At 42.1% G+C, this 25,092-nt stretch overlaps 1 protein-coding gene across 2 annotated transcripts; it reads left to right on the top strand.

The window, feature by feature from the left end:
• The first annotated feature begins 199 nt into the window (after positions 1-199).
• LOC120528110 (gastrula zinc finger protein XlCGF57.1-like) lies at positions 200-24,365 on the top strand. 2 transcript variants are annotated; one of them, XM_039752145.1, is made up of 4 exons: positions 200-486; positions 6,200-6,297; positions 6,895-7,455; positions 22,288-24,365. In XM_039752145.1, exons 3-4 carry the CDS (start codon positions 6,999-7,001, stop codon positions 23,604-23,606), a joined length of 1,776 nt encoding a protein of 591 aa, XP_039608079.1. In that variant the 5' UTR covers positions 200-486; positions 6,200-6,297; positions 6,895-6,998; the 3' UTR covers positions 23,607-24,365. The 2 variants fall into 2 exon arrangements, with proteins under 2 accessions (XP_039608079.1, XP_039608078.1); XM_039752144.1 differs by lacking the exon at positions 6,200-6,297.
• The last annotated feature ends 727 nt before the right edge of the window (positions 24,366-25,092 follow it).

The raw sequence follows: 25,092 nt of genomic DNA, 5'->3' as shown, positions 1-25,092 counted from the left end.
GCTTTCCGCCAAAGCTTGCTGGAATAGGCTCTCTCGTGCTGAATAAACGGGCTTGATCGATGGATTTCAGGGGAATAAATTTACAGGAAAGGTAATTATAGTGCAGCCGCTTCTGCAATGACCGGGTTGTGTGGTCCCTGGAGAAGAGTCGAGCAGCAGTTAAGATTCTTGTAGTGCAGTTCCTGCTTGGAACGTGTGGGTGGGACTTTAACACGTGACATATGGAACCGTGGGCGGAGTTTAACATCAATCTCGAATCGTGTTAAGCCCCTGTTGAATCATGGAACACCACCGTGTACTGCTTCCTCTTGCTGACTCATCGCTCTCTCTGATTCTCTTCCCAGTTCCTTTCTTCCTGGGCTGGTGCAAGAGTCGGAGCCGGTTTAAAAAAAAAAAACCCAAACATAACAAAAACGTGCGTCTTCTTTTATGGGTATGAGAACAAGGAGAATAATGAAGGTCACAATTGGTAACACGTAAATACTGGTAAGTTGTAAGTTTTGTGGGATTTGGATTTTATCTCGTATAAAGCATGACAGGTCGAACAGACAGCTTTAGGTAACGCGATTGTAAAAGGCAGGGGAAGTGAGCAATCAGTTAGTGAATGGATTATATTGCTGTTAATGGAAGACCGATTCGGAATACAGAAAAGAGAAGCTGTCTTTATTGATTGATTGTGCTTAAAAAATATCTTATTTCCTGTGCTGGTGTTCAGACCACTTTTTTTTTTCTTTAGCGATCCCTCTCCTGCCGCAAGGAGCAAGCGCCCCCGCTGAAGTTATTTTTAAGCAAGTTCAGATGTATGTGACCTACTGTTCCTTCTTGTCGGCGAAGAATCTGGTCATTTAAACGGAGACCCCTTGTGTCTTACTAACACGGAAGTTCAGAGGCCCCCGCCGATTGTATAAAATGCAGCTGCCTTTTTCAGATGGTCGATGGGGCTGCGGTTCTGTGTAACTGACTGCTGTAGTAGTTATTTAAGCATCACTTGTTTCTTATTCGCATTAACATTTTAAATGTAGAGCGTATGTCTAGTAAGACACGGGATATTAAAAACACTTGCCATGCGGTGTCGTGCGCATGGTGTGCTAAATTATGGCCGAAGTATAGGGTGTCTCTCAGCCATTCCACAGTAGAGAACCGGATCCTTCCATGTTGTCTCTAAAAAACATTTTGTCACTTTAAGACCTAAATAAGCGCTATGTGCTTTAATCGTGTTTGCTCCAGCCTGGTATGGCACTGTTCATGGATCGATATGTTCGGGACGTGAGTTCAAGTGTGCAGCGCTAGGTAGGTGAGTGCAGAAGGCTGCCGCTCTCTTCATTGTCGGCGCGGCTTCTGACGGTGTTTGAGTCCGTGACGTAGCGGCGCGTAGATATTGTCGCCGCGTGGTGTTCTCGCGACGCGCGTAGTTGTGTGTAAAGTTTATTGAGATACATCTAGTAAAACGTCATCTCGTCATATAATTTTAACAATCTCTTTGATCCCATGAATGGCACACTAAACCTAAAATGGGGTGTAGTCTCTTATTTCTTTTAATTAGTCGCTTCGGTTAGTCAGCTTTTTCACCAGCAAGGCATATTATAATGGAAATAATTTCAGTCATAAAGTTTCACTCCATAATTTGCCAATATGGAATAATAGGTATATTTTAGTTACAAGGAAATCCTTATTTTTTTTTTTTTTACCAAAATGGAACAAGCCGTTTATTAGAAAGTTATATTGTTCTGTAAAAAATACAGAATTGTTTTGAAAGCTTTTGCTTCAGTTAATATGGTAAAGGGTTGTATTACACATTTTACCACAAAACCCTTTTTTAAGTCAATAGGAAACATACACCTCAAAGGAAAAAAGTATTACAATTATTAGGAAGATATCTTCAAAATATATGAAAAAATGCTGCCACTAAAATTAAAGTAAAAAATATTTGTTTCATATCCTCCTCAAAGCAAAAGAAGAACAGTTTAAAAATTCTGTTCCCTTATTACTTTTTAAGAATAAAATTTACTTTAGATTATAAAACGTGCTGTTACTGTAATGATATAAGAAGTCCACCTCATATATTCTTCCACTGTAAAATAGCAGAAGTTTTTGGGGTTACGTAAACAAAAAATATTATGTTACGTTCACAAAACTACGGAATCAGTAATAGTCCTTTACTGGGTTGTGTGTTTCTTGCAGAGCCTTTGCTTGACAGAGAGCTGCATTTAGTCTGCTTAATGTTTGTTACATTTGAAATTGGCTCTTGGGACTTTAAAACGTTTCTGTTTGTCTCTCACGTATTAGGAGCCTTTTCATTGTGTAGCAGGCGGCCTAGGAGGACACAGAGAGAGCAAGAAAACTAAAGGTAGCCAGTTAAAGTTATTGTCTGCAGCAGGAGTCCTATAACTATTGGTAGTCTACTGATCTATCATCATCATCATCATTATGACTTATGGAGCCCGTTACAGACCTAAAGAAATGACAGCTCTTTCTGGAACCTTCATGTGGTTTGTTCTTTTGGAAATCAAAAATGGCTTCCCTTTGAGAACCAACTCATGCACTGTTCCTTTTACAAGTGCTTAGCTACATGCCGTTTAAAAAAGTACTAAGTTTATTTTTTTATCAAGGATAAGAGAGATATCTTTTTGAACAACATTTTTATTAATTTTAGCACTAGGGTGTTGTACCCTGTTAGCCATTATGGATGTAGTACAATATTTTGGTTGACTTCTCACTATGGTCATTTTAGCTAAATGTATTAATACACAAATGTAGATGTCTAAAATTTCCACCGATCATCACTTTTTTATTAACAGTATTCTTTAATTAAAAAAAAAAGTGATAGAGCAATCATGCATTTAAATTATCCTGTTCATTTGAACAGTTGGATTTAACTTAAATGCCTATCTTTAATGCTATTGTTATATATTGCAATATTTCAATATATACTGTATTTTCTTCAGGGTGGCGCAGTGGGTAGCGTTGGTGCCTCACACTTAGGAGACCTGGGTTCGCTTTCTGGGTCCTCCCTGCGTGGGTTTCCTCCCACAGTCCAAAGACATGCAGGTTAGGTGCATTGGCGATTCTAAATTGTACCTTGTGTGTGTGTGTGTGTGTGTGTGCGTGTGTGTGTGTGTGCCCGCCCAGCTCGGGGTTTGTTTTCTGCCTTGCACCCTGTGTTGGCTGGGATTGGCTCCAGCAGATCCCTTTGACCCTGTAGTTAGGATATACTAGGTTGGATGATGGCTGGATAGATATTTTCTTAAAGAACATATATGATAAATGTTTATATACTGCATGTTTAGGATTTTAATACACCTACGTTTGTATTTGTATTTATAAAAATGGTTAGTTAGTAAAAAAAATCAAAATTGTAGTAATAAACAATTGGGCATAACGTACATTAAAAAAGTAAGAAATAAGGAAAATTGAATATGAATAACGTAGAACTGAAAGTTGTAAAATACAAGTACATTATATGGGGTAAAGAAACTCTTAAATATCCATTAAACTGTATTGCATGATTAGACCTACCAATCTTTCAGCAGTTCTATTTACAGTATCATATACTTTAAGGCAGAGAAATGATTATTCAAGTCACTTCGAAAAACTAGGCAGAGTGATGGCTCTGAGGCTAGGGATCTGCACTGGCAAAGAACTCTGTATGACTCTGTTTGAAAGAATGCTATTGAATTATTGAAGAAGAAAGGAGAAATGCCGCAACAGAATTTGAACAGATTCTCTTTAGCATTCTTACAAGTAGAAAAAGAGCTGCAGCCCCAAACTTAATGTTTCTTAACTGGCATGTAGGTAAGCACTCTTTAAAGTAACAGTGCATGAGTGATTCTTCAGAGCAGTGTCAAAGGGAAACAATTTTGATTCCCAAAAGAACCAACCAATGAAGTTTTCTTTAGGTCTGTAACAGGCTCCATAAGTCATAATGATAGAGATAGATCTGTTATATATAAATGTCTACGTATGGAAGTGCGCATGCGTGTCCTGTCCGGCCCAGAAGTGCGAGGCTACAGCATGAAGCTGAAAGAAAGCGACTCCATCACCAAGGTGAAACCGCCGAGGAAAGACAAATGAAATAGAAACTCGCTGAGCTGCTGATTGACGAGGAGGTTTTGAGCACATCTGCAAAATGAAATGAAACCGCTGACTCTGCATTTCAATTTTTTTTCTGAAGATTTCAATAGTTTCTAGGAGCCTGGGCTTTTTACAGCACGAGCCTACACAACTAGTATAGACATAACAATATAGACATATAGCTAGATATCTATATCTGGATAGACAGATAGATAGATAAATGCTGTTTTCAGCTTAAGATTAGTCTGTTATTCCAAGGGGAGTATTGTGTGATGTAAACGTGTGAACATACAACAGTTTCCTGTGTAACAAAATCAAGCAGTCATTGCATGCAAGGGATATGCAACAAAGTGCTGAATATGACGGATTTAATAGATCTGCCATTGCTGTGTCCAAACATTATGGTGCAACTTAATCACATCTGAGTTGTTTGATTTGTAATTTTAAACTGTGGAGCATAGGAAGGAATCAGCAGTATTTTCTAATGTATAATGTAATTCAAAAGCCTGATCTTGAAATGCATTGATCACCAAAGCCATTATCTGAAGCACCTTATGGAGATTCCCAGATGTGGACCGTGAGAGAGAAAGGCTTCTTGTGTCAGGCATTTGTGTTTGGTTATCAACAACTTGCATGTCACTTCGCACAGTATGAGAAACGCCTTTCAAAAATAAACTCATTCCCTGCACTTTATATACTTTAGCAGAATGTTGTTGTTTACAAATCATTTATGGTTGTGAAAGGCCATCTGACACTGAAGTGACACAATCTCAGTTGGTGGTGTCTGTATTGAGCAACAGGTGATTGGTAGCTGGACAAAGGTATGCACTGTAGAAAGGTTGGCAAACTTTAATTTGTTTGCAACTATCCATCCATCCATCCATTCTCTTCCGCTTATCCGAGGTCGGGTCGCGGGGCAGCAGCAAGCAGAGAGGCCCAGACTTCCCTCTCCCGCCACTTCTTCCAGCTCTTCCGGAGAATCCCAAAGGCGTTCCCAGGCCAGCCGGGAGACATAGTCCCTCCAGCGTGTCCTGGGTCTTCCCGGGCCTCCTCCCGGTTGGGCGTGCCGAACACCTCACCAGGGAGGCGTCCAGGAGGCATCCTGATCAGATGCCCGAGCCACCTCATCTGACTCCTCTCGATGCGGAGGAGCAGCGGCTCTACTCTGAGCCCCTCCCGGATGACTGAGCTTCTCACCTTATCTTTAAGGGAAAGCCCAGACACCCTGCGGAGGAAACTCATTTCAGCCGCTTGTATTCGCGATCTCATTCTTTCGGTCACTACCCATAGCTCATGACCATAGGTGAGGGTAGGAAGGTAGATCGACTGGTAAATTGAGAGCTTTGCCTTACGGCTCAGCTCCTTTTTCACCACGACAGACCGATGCAGAGCCGCATCACTGCGGATGCCGCACCGATCCGCCTGTCGATCTCACGCTCCATTCTTCCCTCACTCGTGAACAAGACCCCGAGATACTTGAACTCCTCCACTTGGGGCAGGATCTCTCCCCCAATCCTGAGAGGGCACTCCACCCTTTTCCGGCTGAGGACCATGCTCTTGGATTTGGAGGTGCTGATTCTCATCCCAGCCGCTTCACACTCAGCTGCGAACCGATCCAGAGAGCTGAAGATCACGGCCTGATGAAGCAAACAGGACAACATCACCTGCAAAAGCAGTGACCCAATCCTGAGTCCACCAAACCGGACCCTTCAACACCCTGGCTGCGCCTAGAAATTCTGTCCATAAAAGTTATGAACAGAATCGGTGACAAAGGGCAGCCCTGGCGGAGTCCAACTCTCACTGGAAACGGGCTCGACTTACTGCCGGCAATGCGGACCAAGCTCTGACACCGGTTGTACAGAGACCGAACAGCTCTTATCAGGGGGTCCGGTACCCCATACTCCCGTAGCACCCCCCACAGGATTCCCCGAGGGACACGGTCGAATGCCTTTTCCAAGTCCACAAAACACATGTAGACCGGTCAGGCAACCTCCCATGCACCCTCCAGAACTCTGCTAAGGGTGAAGAGCTGGTCCACTGTCCCGTGACCAGGATGAAAACCACACTGTTCCTCCTGAATCCGAGGTTCGACTATCGGACGGACCCTTTTTTTTTTTCTTTTTTCTAGAAAGTACAAAAACATAAGGCTTTGTTATACAGATAGAAGAAAGTGAGCAAAGACGACACAGCCGAGGACCAGTGTTTTCACAAGTGCACCTGCTCAAGGTTAGTACAACTACTTTAAACAGTACACACAATAATAATTCCGACTTTACATTTACTTATTTGGCTGACACTTTTATCCAAGGTGGCTTACAACATTTATGATACAGTTGGTGACATTTCTTTTTGGTTTTCCAGTGGGAGCACAGGCAGTCCACGTGACTTGCTCAGGCTCACACAGTGGTGTCAGTAGTGGGATTTGAACCCACAGCCTCAGGGTTTGAGCTCTAAATCTTTAACCACACTGTCTGTGTTTACCTGCATCACTACAAGTGACAGACTTCAAAATGCGTGTAGCCTTGGAAATAAAATAATTTTTTACATATGTTGCTGTTTGCCCTCGGAAACCAAAATCTGCAGCTCGATGGCAGCAGTTGAAATTCAGGAAAATGAGGCTGGGGTCTATGTGACAGAATCAAGTTGACTATCTTTCGGTCCTGTTTGTGATTCAGCTTGGTGACAGAGGTCTACTTTGCAGTGATCTTTCTGTAAAATTTTGTTTGTTCATTTTTTTTATATCACGAACATGTATCTAAATGGTGTGATTTTCAGATTAAGCTGTTTCAGTGTTGAAAGAATGACACCCTTCTCTTTTCACAGAAAAAAATAAAAACAAGAGTCCACCATATTGAGACTTCTCACGGCTCCCTTCTAGGACTGTGAATGTGAAGAGTTGATCGGTGAAAAGGAATAAAGTATCTGACATGGCAGATCGCATAGAATACCTGGTAGTTCAGATCAAGGAAGAGAATGGCGAAGGAGAGACCTCCTGCCTTAACCATCAGGAACTCGGCCCTGAGCAAAGGGGCTTTGACATGGCTACAAATGTGGAAGACAAGGACTTTCAGAAGGGGCTTTTCCATATTAAAGAAGAAGATGGTGGACAAGTGCCGATCCCCTTTGAAATTGCAGGCCACGGAAGTGCAGATTCTACTCTGGCCCATGAGGCTGCAGGGAGTGACGCCATTGGGGATCAGAGTCCAGAAATAAAAAGGGAGAGGAGTGATTTAGGGTCCCCTGAGATGACAACATGTGAGCCTCAGTGCCTTTCTGTCCAGCCCAAGCCTGAAGTGCTGGATCTTGAACATGAGGTGGTTATGAAAATATCAAACAAAAAAGAAGATGACGAACAACAGTCATATTTAAGGCTGCCTGAGAAGTGTAAGTATTTAATGTTTAAAAATATATATACATTTTTCGGTGTGTTGAGAATCATTGGCTTTGCAGCATTATTTCTGTTCTACCTTTGGTATTGGGAACGTGGTCATCGAAGTCAGAAAAAGTCAAATTTGTCTGTTGTGATTTGCTTCTACAAATCAATGGAAGTAAACCAGAAATGTCAGTGCAGTGGGAACCTCTACATTTGTGGAAAATGCTTCTCTTTTCACCTTTGCCCTAAAACTTATGATCTGTGCTATATGAGGGCATATTTTCAAAACTGTAGTATTACAGTATTTTAATAATAATAATAATAATTCTTTAAATAATATTCATATAGTGCTTTTCTCACTACTCAAGGTACTTTAAATATCGGGGCACTTCAACCACTACTAATGTGCAGCATCCTCCTGGAGAATGCAAGGGCAGCCATTTTCGCCCAAGTACGCTCACCGCACATTAGCGGTTAGGTGGTGAAGGGGTGAGAGAGACAGGGGATGATTAGGGGGCCAGAATGACTAGGCCATGGTGGGCAATTTAGCCTGGACATCAGGATACACCCTACTCTTTACAAAGGATGCACAGGGATCTTTTATGACAGGACCTCGGTTTTACATCTCATCTCAAGTATGCCGCCATTTTTACAGCACAGCGTCCCTGTCACTACACAAGGGCGTTGGGATCCACTCATAGACCAAAAACCTCCCAAACACCTCCTCCAGCAGCAACCCAAACTTTTCCTCGGTGGTCTCCCATCCAAGAACCTGCTCAGCTTCAAGAAATATTCAGACCCCTTAATTTTCTGCACTCTTTATTGTGTTGTAAATTCTGGATACATTTTCCAGTTTTGTCCATCACTTTGTAACCTATGATGACCACTTGAAAGGTTTGTACATTTTAATAAAATTCTCTCATTCCTGTAAGTATTTGGACCCTTGCTTCAGTACTTTGCAGAAGCCCCTCTGGCAGCAATTCCAGCTTGGAGTCTTCTTGGGAAAATCTCTACAATGTTTGCAAATACGGATTTGGGTTTTCTTCAAGGACCCCTCTATATTTGACTGCATTCATCCTTCCCTCAGTTCTACCCAGTCTCCATGTCCCTTCACCCACATAACATGATGCCGCCACCATCATGCTTTACTTTAGGGACAGTATTAGGTAGGTGATGAGCAGTGCCTTCACCGGACTTAGTGCCTGGAGTTCTCCTCAAGAGCCCAATTTGTGTTTAATCCAACCAGAGAATCTTTCTCCTCACACTCTCAGAGTCATTTAAACTCTCCTATACATTTTACTCAAGACTGCCTAGCCACTCTGCCATAGATGCCTGTCTGAAGGACTCCTGCCTGAGATGGCCAGGTTCTTCCATATCTGCAGAGGACTTCCTGCACCTCCATAATATGATACTGCCACAACCGTGTTTGTCTGTGAGGATGATAATAGGCAGATGATGAACAGGGCCTGGTAATCACCAGACATAGCTGGAGTTCTTCCAAAAGAGCCCAATTTTTGTGCCATCAGACCAGAGAATCTATCTCTTCATGCTCTCAGAGTATTTAAACTCTCCTATACATTTTACTCAAGACTGTCTAGCCTCTCTGCTATAAATGCCTGACTGAAGGAGTGCTGCCTGAGATTGCCAGGTTTTTCCATGTCTGCAGAGGACTTCCTGCAACTCCATAGTATGATGCTGCACCACCATGTTTCGCTGTAAGGATGATATTAGGCATCTGATGAGCCTGGTAATCATTAGACATCATTAATCATGTAGTTGTGCCCAAAGATTTTAATTTTTGTCTCATCAGACCAGAGAATCCATCTGATAGGTTCTCCCATCTCTGTTCAAATTGGATTCTTGTTCATGATGTCCATTCAATGCAATTTGGCACAGGTGGACTCCAATCAATTTTTAGACACATCCCAATTAGAATTTAAGCAAACAATCTGAAGCATCCCAGCAAAGGGTCTGCATACTAATATCAATGAGAGGTTACAGCTTTTGAGTTTTAATTTATTTTAGCTTTGTGATCATGGGTTGTTAAGTACCAGTGTACAGATCGGCCATGACATCCAGCAACTTTGTGGGGATCCTATGAAGTCTCAGGATGTCCCACATGGCAGCATGATCAAATGAGTCAAACACTTTACAAAAATTGACAAAGGCTGCAAAGAAACTCTACTGATGTTCACTTATGCACTCGATGAGAACCTTCAGTGCCAGGAATGCTCGTCAGTGGTAGACTTCTTAGGTGTAAAACCAGACTGCTCCGGTTGCTGGTAGGTGAGCAAGTGATCCCAAATCCTATTCAGGATGACCCTAACAAAGACCTTACCAGGCACCGATAGCAGTGTTAGCCCCCTGTAGTTGTCATAATCCAGGCAATCACCTTTCCCTTTCCAGATAGGGACTATAAATCCCATTTTTACAGTCAGTTGGGATGATGTGCGTCTCCCACATGGAAGCAAGATTCACTGATCTTGATTTTGCCGATGATGCTGTCATCTTTATGAAGTCAATGGAGGCTCTGATTGGGTGTCTCAAGAGACTGAGTGAGGAGTCTGAGTGCCTGGGCTTGCGATTGTCCTGGATTAAAAACCAACAGCCAGGCCTTTAATGACCTCTTGGGCACGGTCATCAGCAGTGTGTCTGTCTGTAGAGAGAGTGTCGACTTCATTGTTGAGAGGTTTACTTACCTTGGCAGTGACATTCTTTTCTTTGGTGACTTTTTCTATGAAGTCAGTAGACGGATTAGGAGAGCATGGGGGTCATGAGGTCGCTGTAAAGGGGCGTGTGGCACTCCCAATATCTATGTGAAAGGACAAAGGTCCAAGTCTTTAGAGTCCTAGTGCTTTCTGTCTTACTATATGGTTGCAAGACATGGACGCTATCCAGTGACCTGAGACGAAGACTGGACTCCTTTGGTACTGTGTCTCTTCAGAAAATCCTTGGGTACCGCTGGTTTGACTTTGTGTTGCTCATGGAGTCCCGAATGAGGCACATGACCCGAATTGTTAGGGAGCGTCAGTTATGGCACTACAGCCATGTGGCACAATTCCCCAAAGGTGATCCAGCTCACAGGATCGTCATTTTTGAGGAACTGAGCAGCTGGAACAGTCCAAGGGGTTGCCCATGTATCACCTGCTTGCAGCAGAAAGATGGTGGGACTGGACTGCATGTCTGCTTGAGGGGGGTTGCCAACCAGGATCACAAACTTTCCCTATGAAGTCAGTAGATGGATTGGGAGAGACTGTGGGGGTCATGAGATATCTGGAAAGGAGTGTGTGATGCTCCCAATATCTCTGCAAAAGTTCAAAGGTCCAAGTCTTTAGAGTCCTGGTGCTTCCTGTCTTACTCTATGGTTGTGAGACATGGACACTATCCAGTGACCTGAGACGACTGGACTCCTTCAGTACTGTGTCTCTTCAGAGAATCCTTGGGTCCTGCTGGTTTGCCTTTGTGTCGAGGGAGCGGTTGCTCATGGAGTCTCAAATGAGGCACATTAACTGCATTGTGAAGGAGTGTCGGTTATGGCACTACAGCCATGTGGCGCGATTGACCAAGGGTGATCTGGCTCACAGGATTGTCATGGTTGAGGACCTGAACAGCTGATCCAGGCTAAGGGAACACTCATGTAACACCTGGCTGTGGCAGATACTGTAGATGGTCATTTCCAGAGGGTGGGACTAGACTGCATGTCTGCATGGGGTGATTGTCAACCGGGATCCCGAGCTGTTTTGTCGTGTGGTGGGTGTGGCAACTGGCTGTACCAACGCATTCTCCCCAACCTAATCTGTGTGGCAGATCAGTCCAGGATGCCCCTCCACTGTACATTCAGGGGGAGCAGCCCTGGATGGTACAATACCTCCCCCTGGACGTTAGATGGCCGCCCTTCTGGCTTGGAGCGGTGCCTCGATTTCCCACAGGGCTCCATGGGAATTGGAGTTGGGTGCAGCCTTTTTGGGTCCTGCAGGCACCACCGGGGGGGCAGCCAGAACTCGGCAATTAACCACCATGGGGCACTTCCGGGTGGACTATAAAAGGGCCCGGTAACCACCACTCAGTGGCCAGAGTCAGGTGGAAGGTAGACAAAGCTAGGAGGAGGAGGAGTGGTGGTGGTAAAGAAGAAGAAGAAAGCATGTGGTTGTTTGGTGGTGCTTTGGGGACTGTGTTGTGGCTGGTAGACACGGAGAAGACATGCCCTCCAGCTGAAGAAAAATAAATATTTTATTTAGTTTACACGTGCCTTCGTGTCCATCTGTGTCGGGTCAGGTGTCTGTATCGCGCCTTTGTTACACCTGGTTATTAATTATAGACACTAATAGACAAAAATGGCAAATTTGTCCATTTAAAATTAAATCTGCTGCACAATAAAATGTGCAGAAATTGAAGGGGTCAGGATACTTTCTGACTCCACTGTGGAGTACTTCCACCTGTACAGAATCATCAGCCATGGTGTGCCAGCTAGGCATTTGGGGCTTCAGCCACTAAGGTACATTTCACTCAAACCTCCACTATGCAGAGACTGTCTGTTAAACCTGTGTGTTAACATTTCTGCTCTCTAGACTTGTGGATTGTCAGCCATAGGGTATGTAGGTGGGGTTTCAGCCACTAAGGTACACCCTTACTCTTATAGTAGTGCTGTTTACCCAAAACTACACTATGCACAGATTGTCTACTGAAGATGTCCACTATTGCTTCTACTGACCTGGAGCTAATAAAGATGTCTTAATTCATCCAACAAGAAACCACAAGCAGAACCGTGGTGAAGGCAAATTACTCTTCTAACCTCAAAAACTAGAAGCACACCCTGAAGTTATAGATAATGTTGCCAATGTGGATTCTTGTAGCTATAACCATTTTAAGGCCAGGTTTATGCTTCACGCGACGCATGCTCTAACGGACGCTCCTGCTACGCAAGCGTTGTACTGTTTATACTTGTGCACGTACTTTATGTAAATCTGGAGGAATCCAGCAGGTGGCAGTGCGAGATATCATCATGGTGAGAACAGGTTCGGCTTAGCTGTGTTGTGAATTACCTGGAACAGCCATTAAATCCTAATGACACCTTACCGCAATATCTCTGAAAAGGATGTTTAATGATTAAATCCATCAATCCAGGGATGTGTCCATTCCAGCTAGCACTGGGCACGAGGCAGAAACGATCCTTGGAGGAGGCATCGCAAGGTGAATACAAACACTCTCATACACATTAGCATCATTTTAGTGTCACCAAATCTGCATGTCTTTGGAATGAAACCAGAGCACACTGTGGAAACCCAGCAGAAAAACATGCAAACTCCAGGCGGGGAACACTAGCGACGTGACTCCGCCACAGTGTCACACCCATGTGTGTAAATATTAACAGTATTCATTATTTAAACGCAATTAATGATTTATTTGTAAAATGTAACATACATACTTCAATGCATTTCATCATGAAATTGATAGCAAGTATAAATCTAAGGATCCTAAATGTGCAGAGAGGTTGGAATATCATACATTTAATGTGTTCTGTGTGGTTTATTGTCATTTGCCGCTTCTGTCAGGTCAGGAGAAAGCCCCAGGAAAAAAAAGACGGTACAAAAGATGGTGTGTGAGAATTTTAAAATGAATCATGTCATTATGATCAGGAATATGCAACGCTTGAATATAAAAGCCCCACAAATGCATGTGTATGTTGGCATTTTGCTTCACCACATCAAACCATTCATCAAATATCGAAGCGCGCACATCGATCCCGTAAGATTCCCAAAGCAGCTTTCTGTCACATGTAGATAGTAAACGGAGGGTTTGGTGGCAACATCCTTACCCAGTTAGGTAATAGTTAGGTTCAAAGAGATTTTGTAATTATATTTAAATGACAATGTGATTTAAAATGTTGAAAATAAATGTATATAATTGACGAACAAACTCTATTCTGCAGATGGAACAAACTCTATTTTACATTACTTTCTGCAACCAAAATTGCCGATCCTTTATTTAAATTGTATTGATTGTAATCGTATGATAACGTTATTTAAAATACAAAAGGTGACCTGCGAGTACGGCTTAAGGAAAATCTTTACTCTCAACATATTGGGACTCTCATAAAGCAGGCGATACTGTGGATTTTCCAGCATCCTACGTTTTCATTTAAATATCATTAAAAAATCTCTTTGAACCTAACTCTTACCTAACTGGCAAAGGATGGCGCCGACTTGACTTTTCACCCAGTTGCCCCTGAACGAAACAGACTCTGACACCACATTTCAACTTTTATCGCACTGCAAACCCCCTTGACTTTTTTGCAGGTAATGCAACTTTCACATGCGTCACATTAATTTCTGAGGGCCTTCTCAGGAAGATGCGTCAAATGAACGCTGGGAATGCGTGGCAGCCATGATACGTGCACGTACGCCTTCTGAGCATGAAGTATAAAGGAGCCCTAAGATGGTCTTTGTTCTCTGTCCAGGTGGCTCACTTCTTAATTATACAAGAGGCAGACTCGCAGCAGGCGTATGACATTCCCAGATGGAGTAGAAGACCCTCTCACTGGGTTGTTTTTGGGTTTCTATTAGGTAGGCCCATCATTTGAGTGCGGAGTCCTGACTCCTTGTTATCCTTATTCTAAACAAAACTTTAAAATAACCCAGTAAATAATTAATTTACAAATAAGGCCATTCAGATGCTTTTCTTTCTATTTGACAAAAGGTTAAATCCACCAATTATTAAACACTGGCCAAACAACAATGATAAAGTCATCTCCTGTTATGCCCTAAGCAAGAGTCGGTGATTAAAATCCCAAACCGACAATATCCAAAGCCAGGAAAATACGCAGAGTCCAAAAAGCCTTCTGGTTTTAGTTTAACATTTGCTAAAGATAATAAAAAGCCATGCTCTGTCCTTGGAGAAAACCACTGTTCCTGAGCGTGAAGACATTTTTATTTGTAGCTTAACATAGATAAGAAACTTTCCTGCTATGCTAATGGGCAACAGCTAATGGAATTTAGCCATCTTATTAGGTTTTGCCCATGCATGTTCATTATTCATTATACTAGTTGCCTACACCATTTTTACAGCTTTGTCCAGTATGATTTTCAGCCATGCCCCCTGATTGTTAATCCTCCACCCAGTCTTTGATGTCAGCTTTCAGAGGGACATTTTACATTGGTGGAGTGGTTACCTGTACAGTGTGTGGACGCTAGTGTGCACTGTTGCTCCTCAAACCTGACAGCCAGACACTGAGGACACAAGATAAAAGTACCAAGAATTTCTTTTTATTCTTCCTTCACAGTGCTCTCCACCACCACAGCGTCAAATAAATGCACAATACACATTTATTCTTTCTTTTCTCCTCCACACCTCCTGGCAAGTGTTGTCCTCCTTCCATCTGACTCTGGCTGGCTTCTGTGAGGTCTGTCCGCTCCTTTTATACTGGCCAACCCAGAAGTGCTTCTGGGCTTCCTCTCACGTGGCCTGCCAGCACTTCCGGGTCGGGCGAAAACCTTTGTCTCCTGTATATTCACAGCACCCCCTGGTGGCGGCCAACAGGTCAAAGACACGGAACTCCCAAGTCCCAGGATGCCCTCTTCCTTTCTTGGAGGAGGCAGTGTTCTAAAAAAGCTGCCTCCCCCCATCCTTCCATATCCAGGGCATCCCAGCCAGATTAAGCTGCCAGCCGACTCTTACAAGTGGCATGCAAAAGTTTGGTCCCCCTTTTTTTAAAATGTCTGTTCCTGTGAATAGTTAAGTGAGCAGAAGATGAACTGATCACCAAAATGCATAAAGTTAAAGATGACACAATTCTTGAATATTTTAAGAAAGATTACATTTTTATTTCCATTATTCATAGTTACAAAATACCAAAATAATTAAAAGGGCCTGAAGCAAATATTTAGGCCCCTGACATGGTCAGTTTTTAGCCAGCTAAGAATCTTTCAGTTCTCATTTGGGGTATTTTCGCCCTTTCATCCTTGCTAAAGGCTTCTTCTTGGGCCATCTTGCATACACTTCTCTTTTTAAGATCTCTCCACAGATTTTCAATGATCTTTAGGTCAGGAGGTTGTGAGGGCCATGGCAAAACCATCAGCTTCCGCCTCTTGAGGTCTTCCTTTGCAGATTTGGAGGTGTGTTTCAGATCATTATCTCGTTGTAGGACCCATCCTCTTTTACAGATGGTGTGATGTCTGTTTCCAGAATTTGCTGATATTTATGTGAATCCATTCTTCCCTCTACCACTGACATGTTCCCTGTGCCACTGGGCACAGCCCAACGTCTGATCAGTCCACCACCATGCTTGATAGTTTGAGAGGTGTTTTATTTTGGAATTTGGCCCTCCTTTTTTTTTTTTCTCCAAACATACCTCTCCACATTGCTTCCAAAAAGTTCCATTTTGACTTCATCAGTCCACAGGACTTGTTTCCAAAATGCATCAGGCTTGTTTAGATGTTCATTTCAAAACTTCAGGTACTGAATTTTGTGGTTGGGACACAGTAAAGGGTTTTCTTCTGCTGGGTCTAAATCGGGTGTAGAGCAGTGCACCACCACGCTAGAGTCTGTAAAATCTTCCTGAACGTCTTTTGTAGTCAAGCGGGAGTTTGATTTGCCTTTCTAGCAATCCAACAAGCAGTTCTTTCAGAAAGGTTTCTTGGTCTTCCAGACCTCAACTTGACCTCCACCTCTCCTGTTCACTGCCATCTCTTAATAACATTACAAACTGAGGAAACAGCGACCTGAAAACCACTTTATCGTCTTCTTGTCACCTTCTCCTGCTTTGTGAGCATCAATTATTTTATTTTTTAGAGTGCTAGGAAGCTGCTTATAGGGGCCCATGGCTTCTGATTGTTAGGACAAAGCTTGAGGAGTCTGAGAATGTATACAGCTTTGCATTTCTCATCACCCGGGAGTGTCGTAACATTGACTGTGGACAAGCCATGTAGCCCTAACAAGCTAATGAAAGTTTTCTGGGACCTCCGATATCTCGAGGTGCTCAAACTTTTCCACATTGCTCTTCTACTTTTTCTTTTACTGTACAATTGTACAAAACAAAAAACAGTACACTAATCTTGCAGAAAATGCTGAAAAGAAATGTGTTCTCTTTAACTTTATGCCTTTTGGTGATCAGTTCATCTTTTGCTCACTTAAATATTCACAGGAACAGACATGTTAAGCAAGGGGGCTCAAACTTTTGCATGCAACTGTAAGACTCGGTGTATCTCAACAACTATCTAAGGGTCAATGCAATTCAGTGCTTAACCCATATTGGTGGTGAGATTACAGTATCCTTTAAAAATAAAACCATCTGCAAAATTGCATGGTAAAATAAGTGCTTAATCATATTACACATTCAAATTTATGTGGTGTGTGATTGTATATAAAAAAAATATATATCCAGTAAATATTTACAAGATGAGACACAAAAATAACTGGACTGGGCTGTGCTTGGGGCTTTCCTGGAAAAACGTGAATCATAGAATTATAACCCCCTCCTACACGCCCTCTCAAACCTCTGACCAGCCACGTATATCCTGTGAAGAGCCCAGTCAGTATTTGCACGACAATCGCTACACGAGTTGCCGCGATAATGTCGGGTGAAAAAAGCAAACGGAGAATCAACATCAAATTTCTCGCTAAATTGAAGAAAACGGGCAAAAAAATGTTGAAGCCGTTCAACGCCCAGATTGCCCACGCTTCTCTCGGACGAATGAAAACATCAAAACGGTGAATGAGATTGTTTGAAGTGATCATCGCCTAGGTCAGCAGTTCTCAACCTTTACGTATTTACGACCCGAGTTTTCATAACAGGTTTAATTGCCCCCCCATCATTTTTTTGAAAGGAGCCCACTAATACCAATTTGTTCTTTTTTAATTAATGATATATCATAGATGCATATTTTATTATACCTACTTAACTTTTATCGACATTTATCTAACTCTATATTTTTTCTAGTATCAGAATGTATCCATCCATCCATCCATTTTCTAACCCGCTGAATCCGAATACAGGGTCACGGGGGTCTGCTGGAGCCAATCCCAGCCAACACAGGGCACAAGGCAGGAACCAATCCTGGGCAGGGTGCCAACCCACCACAGGGCACACACACAAACACACACACACACACCAAGCACACACTAGGGCCAATTTAGAATCGCCAATCCACCTAACCTGCATGTCTTTGGATTGTGGGAGGAAACCGGAGTGCCGGAGGAAACCCACGGACACGGGAGAACATGCAAACTCCACGAGGGAGGACCCGGAAGTGAACCGGGTCTCTAACTGCGAGCAGCAGCGCTACCACTGTAGTTTAAGTTAATTTGTTTTGGTTTTGATAGATGTATTTTTTCATATTTTCGATTCTTGTTTTCTTTTTTTCAAATCTTTGCATCCCCCTTTTTGTTACTTCACGCCCCCCTAGCGGGGCCCGTCCCACAGTTTGAGAACCACTGACCTAGGTGTTCGAGTTATCTCAGACTTGGCTGGTATTGACAGGGAATCAGTGAGATACATTTTGCACGAAGAACTTCATGAGAGAATGCTGTAATTCATCAATATATATATATATATATATATATATATATATATATATATATATATATATATATATATATATATATATATATATATATATATATACTGTATATATATACTGTATATATATATATATGTATATACTTATATATTTTACCAATCTGCTTATTTTTGCGTCTCACCTTGAATGCAGATATACTGTATTACCATACAAGGCAAATAAGTTCAGTAATGTCAGTTGAGCATTTCAGTGTATGCAAGAAAATCACTGTATAATCCTTCAAATGGACACCTCCATCATCAGAAGAAATTTAAACAAAATGTAGTTACAAATTATGAAAATTTTGCAAATTCCAAAGAAATTGGAGGATATTGACCAAGGAAGCTGCCAAGGGGCAATTTTGAAGGACTTTGAAGGGTTCTTGGATGAGATTGGTTCATCTGTGCCAAAAAAAAAAACTTGAAAGATTCTGAGGCTGTGTGGTCAGTTGAGGCTAAAATTGAGCTTTTTAGACTGATCTCCAAGCTTTTGAGAGAAAACTAAATACATCATATCTACTGTGAAGCATAGCGGTGGGAACATTATTTTGTGAGGGGACAGTGTGATTGGTCAGGATTGATATGAAATTAGCGCTGCCAATTACAGTGGAACCTCTGTTTACGAGTAACTTGGTTTACGAGTGTTTTGCAAGACGAGCTAAATTTTTTAATAAATTTTGACTTGATAAACGAGCGATGTCTCGCAATATATGGATACACTTTGTCTGCTGAGCGTCATGTGATCACAACTGAGCTGATGGTTCTTCTCTCTCTCTCTCTCTCTCTCTCTCTCTCATCTTTTTCTCGCCAGGCAGCACTCTCTCTCTCTCTCTGCTGCCGCTCTCTCTCCTTATCTCACTCACTCGCTTGCTCGCGCACACCTCTTTCTCTCACTTCTCTTCTCTTGAGGGCAATCGTCTCTTTTTCTCCATCTGAGTCTGTGTGCCTCACTCATATAGTCAACATCCATACGAGCGTATACTGTTTACTACAGCATTGTGACTGTGTGTGTGTTTGCACACGCGCATATGTGTGTGCTGTGAAGTGTGAGTCGCCATCTTGCACCCCAAAACATGAAGCCGAGTCTCAGTACAACACCAGCTTTATTCAGCTTGAAACAGCAACAGCGCTTTTATTTATTGTAGCGGGATCTTTATAATGTTCCTTGTATCACCCATCGACGGCAGGCACTTATAGCATGTCTGTGATCTTTTTGGATACGCTTCTATGGTGAACTGCTACAGCACTGGGAGACTGTGATTGCTTTGGGACACTCTACCGCGTGTCGTCCCATTGGGTGGAATCCCACATGAGTTTAGAAACTTGCTCACACCAGCCATGATTCTTTTAAAGGTAAAATGCAGGTTAATTTGTTTTATGTATTTTTACTTTATATTTTGTATTAATCATTTTTATATGAATAGTTTTGGGTTGTGGAACGAATCATCTGAGTTTCCATTATTTCTTATGGTGAAATTCACGTTGATATACGAGTGCTTTGGACTGCGAGCACGTTTCTGGAACGAATTATGCTCGCAAACCAAGGTTCCACTGTACATCCAAATTCTTGAGAAAAAACTTGCATCAGTCTGCCAGGCAGCTGATGAGGAACATTAGAAAAACCTAGACGAGAACTGGCCATTCAGCCCAACAAAGCGTGCTAGTAACATCAAGTTGAGTTTTAAAAGTCCCTAAAGTCCTGTTGTCCACCACACTACTCATTCACTTATTCCAAGTGTCTGTTGTTTTCTGTGTAAAGAAAAACTTCCTAATGTTTGCGCATAATTTCCCCTTAACAAGTTTCCAACTGTGTCCCTCATGTTGAACTCATTTTAAAGTCACCGCCTCGATCCACTGGACTAATCCCCTCCAAAATTTTAAACACTTCAGTCAGGTCTCCTCTTCATCTTCTTTTGCTTAAACTGTAAAGGCTCAGATCTTTTAATCTTTCTTTCATAACTCATCCCCTGTAGACCCTGAATCAGCCTTGTCGCTCTTCTTTGGACCTTTTCTAGTGCTGCTATGTCCTTTTTGAAGACCAAAACTGCACACAGTACTCCAGATAAGGCCTCACCAGTGTGTTATAAAGGTTGAGCAGAACCTCCTGTGACTTAAACTCCACACATCAAGGCGCTAAATAACCAGACATTCTGTTAGCCTTCTTAATGGCTTCTGAACACTGTCTGGATATGTTAGAGTCCACTACGACTTCTAAATTCTTCTCATAAGATGTAGTTTTGATTTTCTGACCTCCCACTATGTATTCAAATCTCACATTTTTACTTTCTACATATAATACTTTACATTAACTGACATTAAATTTCATCTGCCACATATCTGCCCAAGTCCCTCTATAATGACTTAACAGATTCCAAATTATCTGCTAATCCACCTATTTATATTCCTGTCCAAATCATTTTTACATATATAGTAACAAAGGAACAGAAACAAGCATACATGTTTTGGGTTTTCCGGCCCCGTATACTGTAAACAAAAAATTACAGTCAGTGTTTTCTCCAAAGTACACCAGACAGAAATGAAAATGACAGGTGGAAAATTTATGGGGATGGACTGGAAACAGGTAGCTGAAATGCTGGGAAGGAACCGTGGTGTTAGATGGGAGTATGACGTCATCAGAGGGGGACCAGAGGGAAGGAAAGGACCCGGAAGTGGCTGAGTTCTTGTTATCGAGTCCGGGTGAATTCATGGTGGTGGTGCTTCGTTCTTTCTGTGGAAATAAAGAAAGAAGGGTTAGAACCCCATCGTTGTCCCCTGGTACGATATGCCACACTCCTCGTTGGGTCTTTAAGCAGCTCCCTATGTGCTTGTGCATGACAATATAAATGTATATATTTTTTTTAATATATATTCATATATTTTAAGCATAATCGCACCCCTAGCACTGACCCATGTAGAACGTCGGCCAATTCTGATTTGGTTCCTCACACCATCACCCTCTGCTTCTTCAGTCTGAGCCAATTCTGCACCCATCTACACACCACACTCTGAACTAACCTATCAAGTGGTACCTTATTAAATGCAGGGCAGGCTGAACCCGAACATAATTGCCAAAAAAAACCCAGAACAATAATTTAATGAATGAAAGGTATCCCAACTTAAATCTGGCAGTAGACTTGAAGAGTGAAGTCCATCAAAGCTCACCATGAAATTTGACGGAACTTGAACAATTCTGTAAGAAAGAATGGGCAAATATTCCCAATCTAAGGTGTGCAAAGGCGGTGAAGAGAACTCCAAACTGACTGATGGCTGTCATTAAATCAAACATTGGCTCTACCAAGTATTCAGGCAGAAGACTGGTCACTTTTACAACTCTGTTATTGGGAGTTTTCATTTTTTATTGATTTTCAGAACTGTTGTGCCTATTTGTTACTTGAATGTTTTAACACTAAATGAAGCTGGAAGAAGATATTTTAATGGGTTTTGATGTCAGGCTGAAAGACAAATGAAGTGACTGTTTCAGAGGGGTAGAATGATTTTCTAAAAGCACTATACCAGGACTAGCATGCTCAAAGTAGTTCATGATTGCACAGAGTTTTATCCCAGTCTCTGATAATGTGTAAACAGTTCGGTCAAGCTATATACCATCACCTTTGATATGACGGACCTGAGTGTTTTTAATTGTTTCAATTTGTGGCATTTGTAACAAAACAATAATGGCATCTCAGTGAGATGCACAAACGTTTCAATTTTCAGACACGTTCAAGAAAAACATTCAAACATGAACTACATGCATACTTTAACACAATAACGTCATGAATTTCTATACAAAATAAAGACAAGAAAAAAAACAGCTAATCACAATATGAACATTTCACAAGTTGTTTGTCTGAACTTCTTTCTTGTCTGACAGACTCATAGAATTTAGTCTTTTAAGCAGCTTTTAAATAATGAAGTAGAGGAGTAATATCAGATGGTACTGATTTGTGTAAAGCTCATATTCTGTGAAAAGCTTGTTCTCCAGGTCATAATTTCCTACTGGAGCAAATTGAAGGACACTTAGGCTAGATAGATATACATAATCAGCCCATAATGCAGAATGTCATCTTCAGTGACCACCAATGATGATTGATTTTCATGGTGTTTGGAAACTTGAATTTTAATTCATTCAGTGCAAACTTGACCTCAAAATACTTTGTACACATCTGTTTGTATTTTTTTTCAGAGTTCATGTTAAATGTGGTGCTGTGTTTTCTTGGAGGTCTCACTGCCATTTGAATTGTAATGCATTGTTTGTTTAATACAAATATCAATTGTTTCTGTCTTCAAACAGATTTTCAAGAAAATGACAGTTTCCCTCTGCCTTCGTATGCTGTAGGATTCTCAGATGGAGACCCTCTTCAGAGACAGGAAACTGCTACGGCATGGAAGAAGCCACACTGGTGTTCTGAATGTGGTAAAAAATTCTCACAGAAAAGTAACCTTCTGGCACACTTGAAAATCCACACAGGAGAGAAGCCACACTGCTGTTCTGAATGTGGCAAGAGATTTTCACAAAAAAACAATCTTCAGTCCCACATGAAGACTCACACAGGTGAGAAGCCTCACAGCTGTCCTGACTGTGGAAAACGATTCTCGCTCAAAAACCATCTTATGTCACACATGAACACTCACACTGGTGAAAAGCCACACTGCTGTTCTGAGTGTGGCAAACAATTCACACGAAAAAGCAATCTTCAGGCACACTTGAAAATGCACACGGGAGAGACGCCTCACAGCTGTCCTGAATGTGGCAAACAGTTCTCACAAAAAAACCATCTTTTGTCGCACATGAATACTCATACAGGTGAGAAGCCGTACAGCTGTTCAGAATGTGGCAAACGATTCTCACGTAAAAACAATCTTCTATCACATGTGGCAATTCACACAGGAGACAAGCCTCACGGCTGTTCTGAATGTGACAAACAGTTCTCACAAAAAAATCATCTTTTGTCACATGTGAAAACTCACACAGGGGAGAAGCCATACGCCTGTACTGAGTGTGGCAAACAGCTTTCATCCACGAAAAACCTTCAGATGCACATGAGAATTCACACGGGAGAGAAACCGTATAGCTGTTCTGAATGTGGCAAATTCTTTTCCCGCAAAGACCATCTTCATAGTCACATGAAAATTCATACTGGACAGAATGTTGCGAGACAGTTTTTCTGTACTCAATGTGGCAAACAACTTTCTTCAATGAAAAACCTACGGGTGCACATGAGCCTTCACACAGGAGAGAAACCCTATTCCTGTCCTGAATGTGGCAAGCGATTCTCACACAAAATGAGTCTTTGGTATCATGTGCGAAATCACAATGGGGAGAAAACACATTGCTGTTCTGAATGCAAAAAGCCTTTCTCATGCAGAAGTCATCTTCTTAGGCACATGAAAAAGCACACTGGGGAGAAGCCATATTCCTGCCCTATATGTGAGAAATGGTTTTCAGAAAAGAGCTCTCTGAAGAATCACAGGAGACTTCACACAGGGGAAAAGCCACATTGCTGTCCTGAATGTGGTGAACAATTCTCACTGCTAAGCAGTCTTAATAAACACAGGAAAATTCACAGTTCTTCTGAGGTACAGGAAGAGACGACCAGGGAGACAAGTTAGGTGCTACGTCGAACCTGTGATGCAAATTAAAGAGGTGTCCATTCTGTTCCTGTAGATGGAGCCACTCTGACATCAGTGCTGCTGGGTCCTGTCTCTAGCATTATAAGTCAGTCAGTGGCACTTGGTGGGTATGGGGTACAATGAGTGTAGAAATGAAAAGTTGATTCTTTTTCCTCCAAAAGTCTGAATACAATTGAGAGTCAGGTCATCCATAAAATAACCACTACATTGCAGAAAGGGGCATTTTTTAATCTTACAGCCATATTATTTGGTACATATTAAAATGAACTCATCTTTTGGAATGTTGCTGCTATTTCAATTGATCATTTTAGGCACATTCTATCCAAAGTAGATAACTACTATATGTTAATATGTGAACTGTGCTCTTCTAAGATAGAATAAGACGACCTCACGTTGTAGTTACTGTATGCTTGTTGGTGTGCAGCATTTGTTGAAGATGATAAAAGTGTAACTCGGGTAGTGAGAATCAAAAAGAACAGAAAAGACAATTAGAAAAGAAACAAAAGGTCCTTGGCACTTTGCACACTTTCTCTGGTAGCAGGAGCACTGAGTACCAAAATCAGTTGACAGATGATAATTCCCAGGGTACCATCCATTTACCAGTACATCCACCAAACTGGCTCATCATAGCAAAGTTGTGAGAACTGACCATTTATTCAGTCTAAGCTAGTAGGAATAATTCTAATGTGAATGATTTTTTTTGACCCACACACTTTGGCCATGGCCAGTCCCCTAATATTCAACATCATATTAAAATAAGTAATTTAGTCATTTTCTAGCCCGCTTAGTCCTGATCAGGGTAGTGGGGGTCTTCTGGAACCTATCCCAACTAGCATAGGGAGCAAGCCAGGGAACAAACCCTGGTCAGGACACCAGTCCATGGCAGGGCATACACACCCACACACATGCACCAGGGCCAATTTAGAATCTCCAGTTCACCTAACCTGCATGTGGGAGGAAACCTACGCAGATACTGGGAGAAACTGGGATGCGATCCCTGGTCTCCTTACTACAAGGCAGCAATGATACCACCATGCTGCCCATTATAACAAGTGTGTCAACAAATACAAACCAAAGTCCCAAGTCAACAATCCAAAAATCGGAAGGCAATAACGTAATGTACTACACAGCAATGTAAAGACCAGTCAGTCATTTTCCAACCTACTATATCCTAATTGCTGAAGCCAATCCCAGCCAGCACAGGGTGCAAGACCAGAACAAATCCCAGGCATTGCGCCAGCTCACCGCAGGGCACTAACACATACACTATGGACAGTTTAGGATCACCAGTGCACCTAACCTGCATGTCTTTGGACTGTGGGGGGAAACCAGAGCACCCGGAGGAAACCCACGCAGATACGGGGAGAACATACACAGGGAGGACCCGGGAAACGAAGTCTCCTTACTGCGAGGCAGCAGCGCTACCACTGCGCCACCGTGCTGCCCCAGTGTAAAGACCAAAAAT

The sequence above is a fragment of the Polypterus senegalus genome, chromosome 4 (assembly GCF_016835505.1).
Source record: "Polypterus senegalus isolate Bchr_013 chromosome 4, ASM1683550v1, whole genome shotgun sequence".
Taxonomy (NCBI): Eukaryota; Metazoa; Chordata; class Cladistia; order Polypteriformes; family Polypteridae; genus Polypterus; species Polypterus senegalus.
This window is presented reverse-complemented; position numbering and strand designations above follow the sequence as displayed.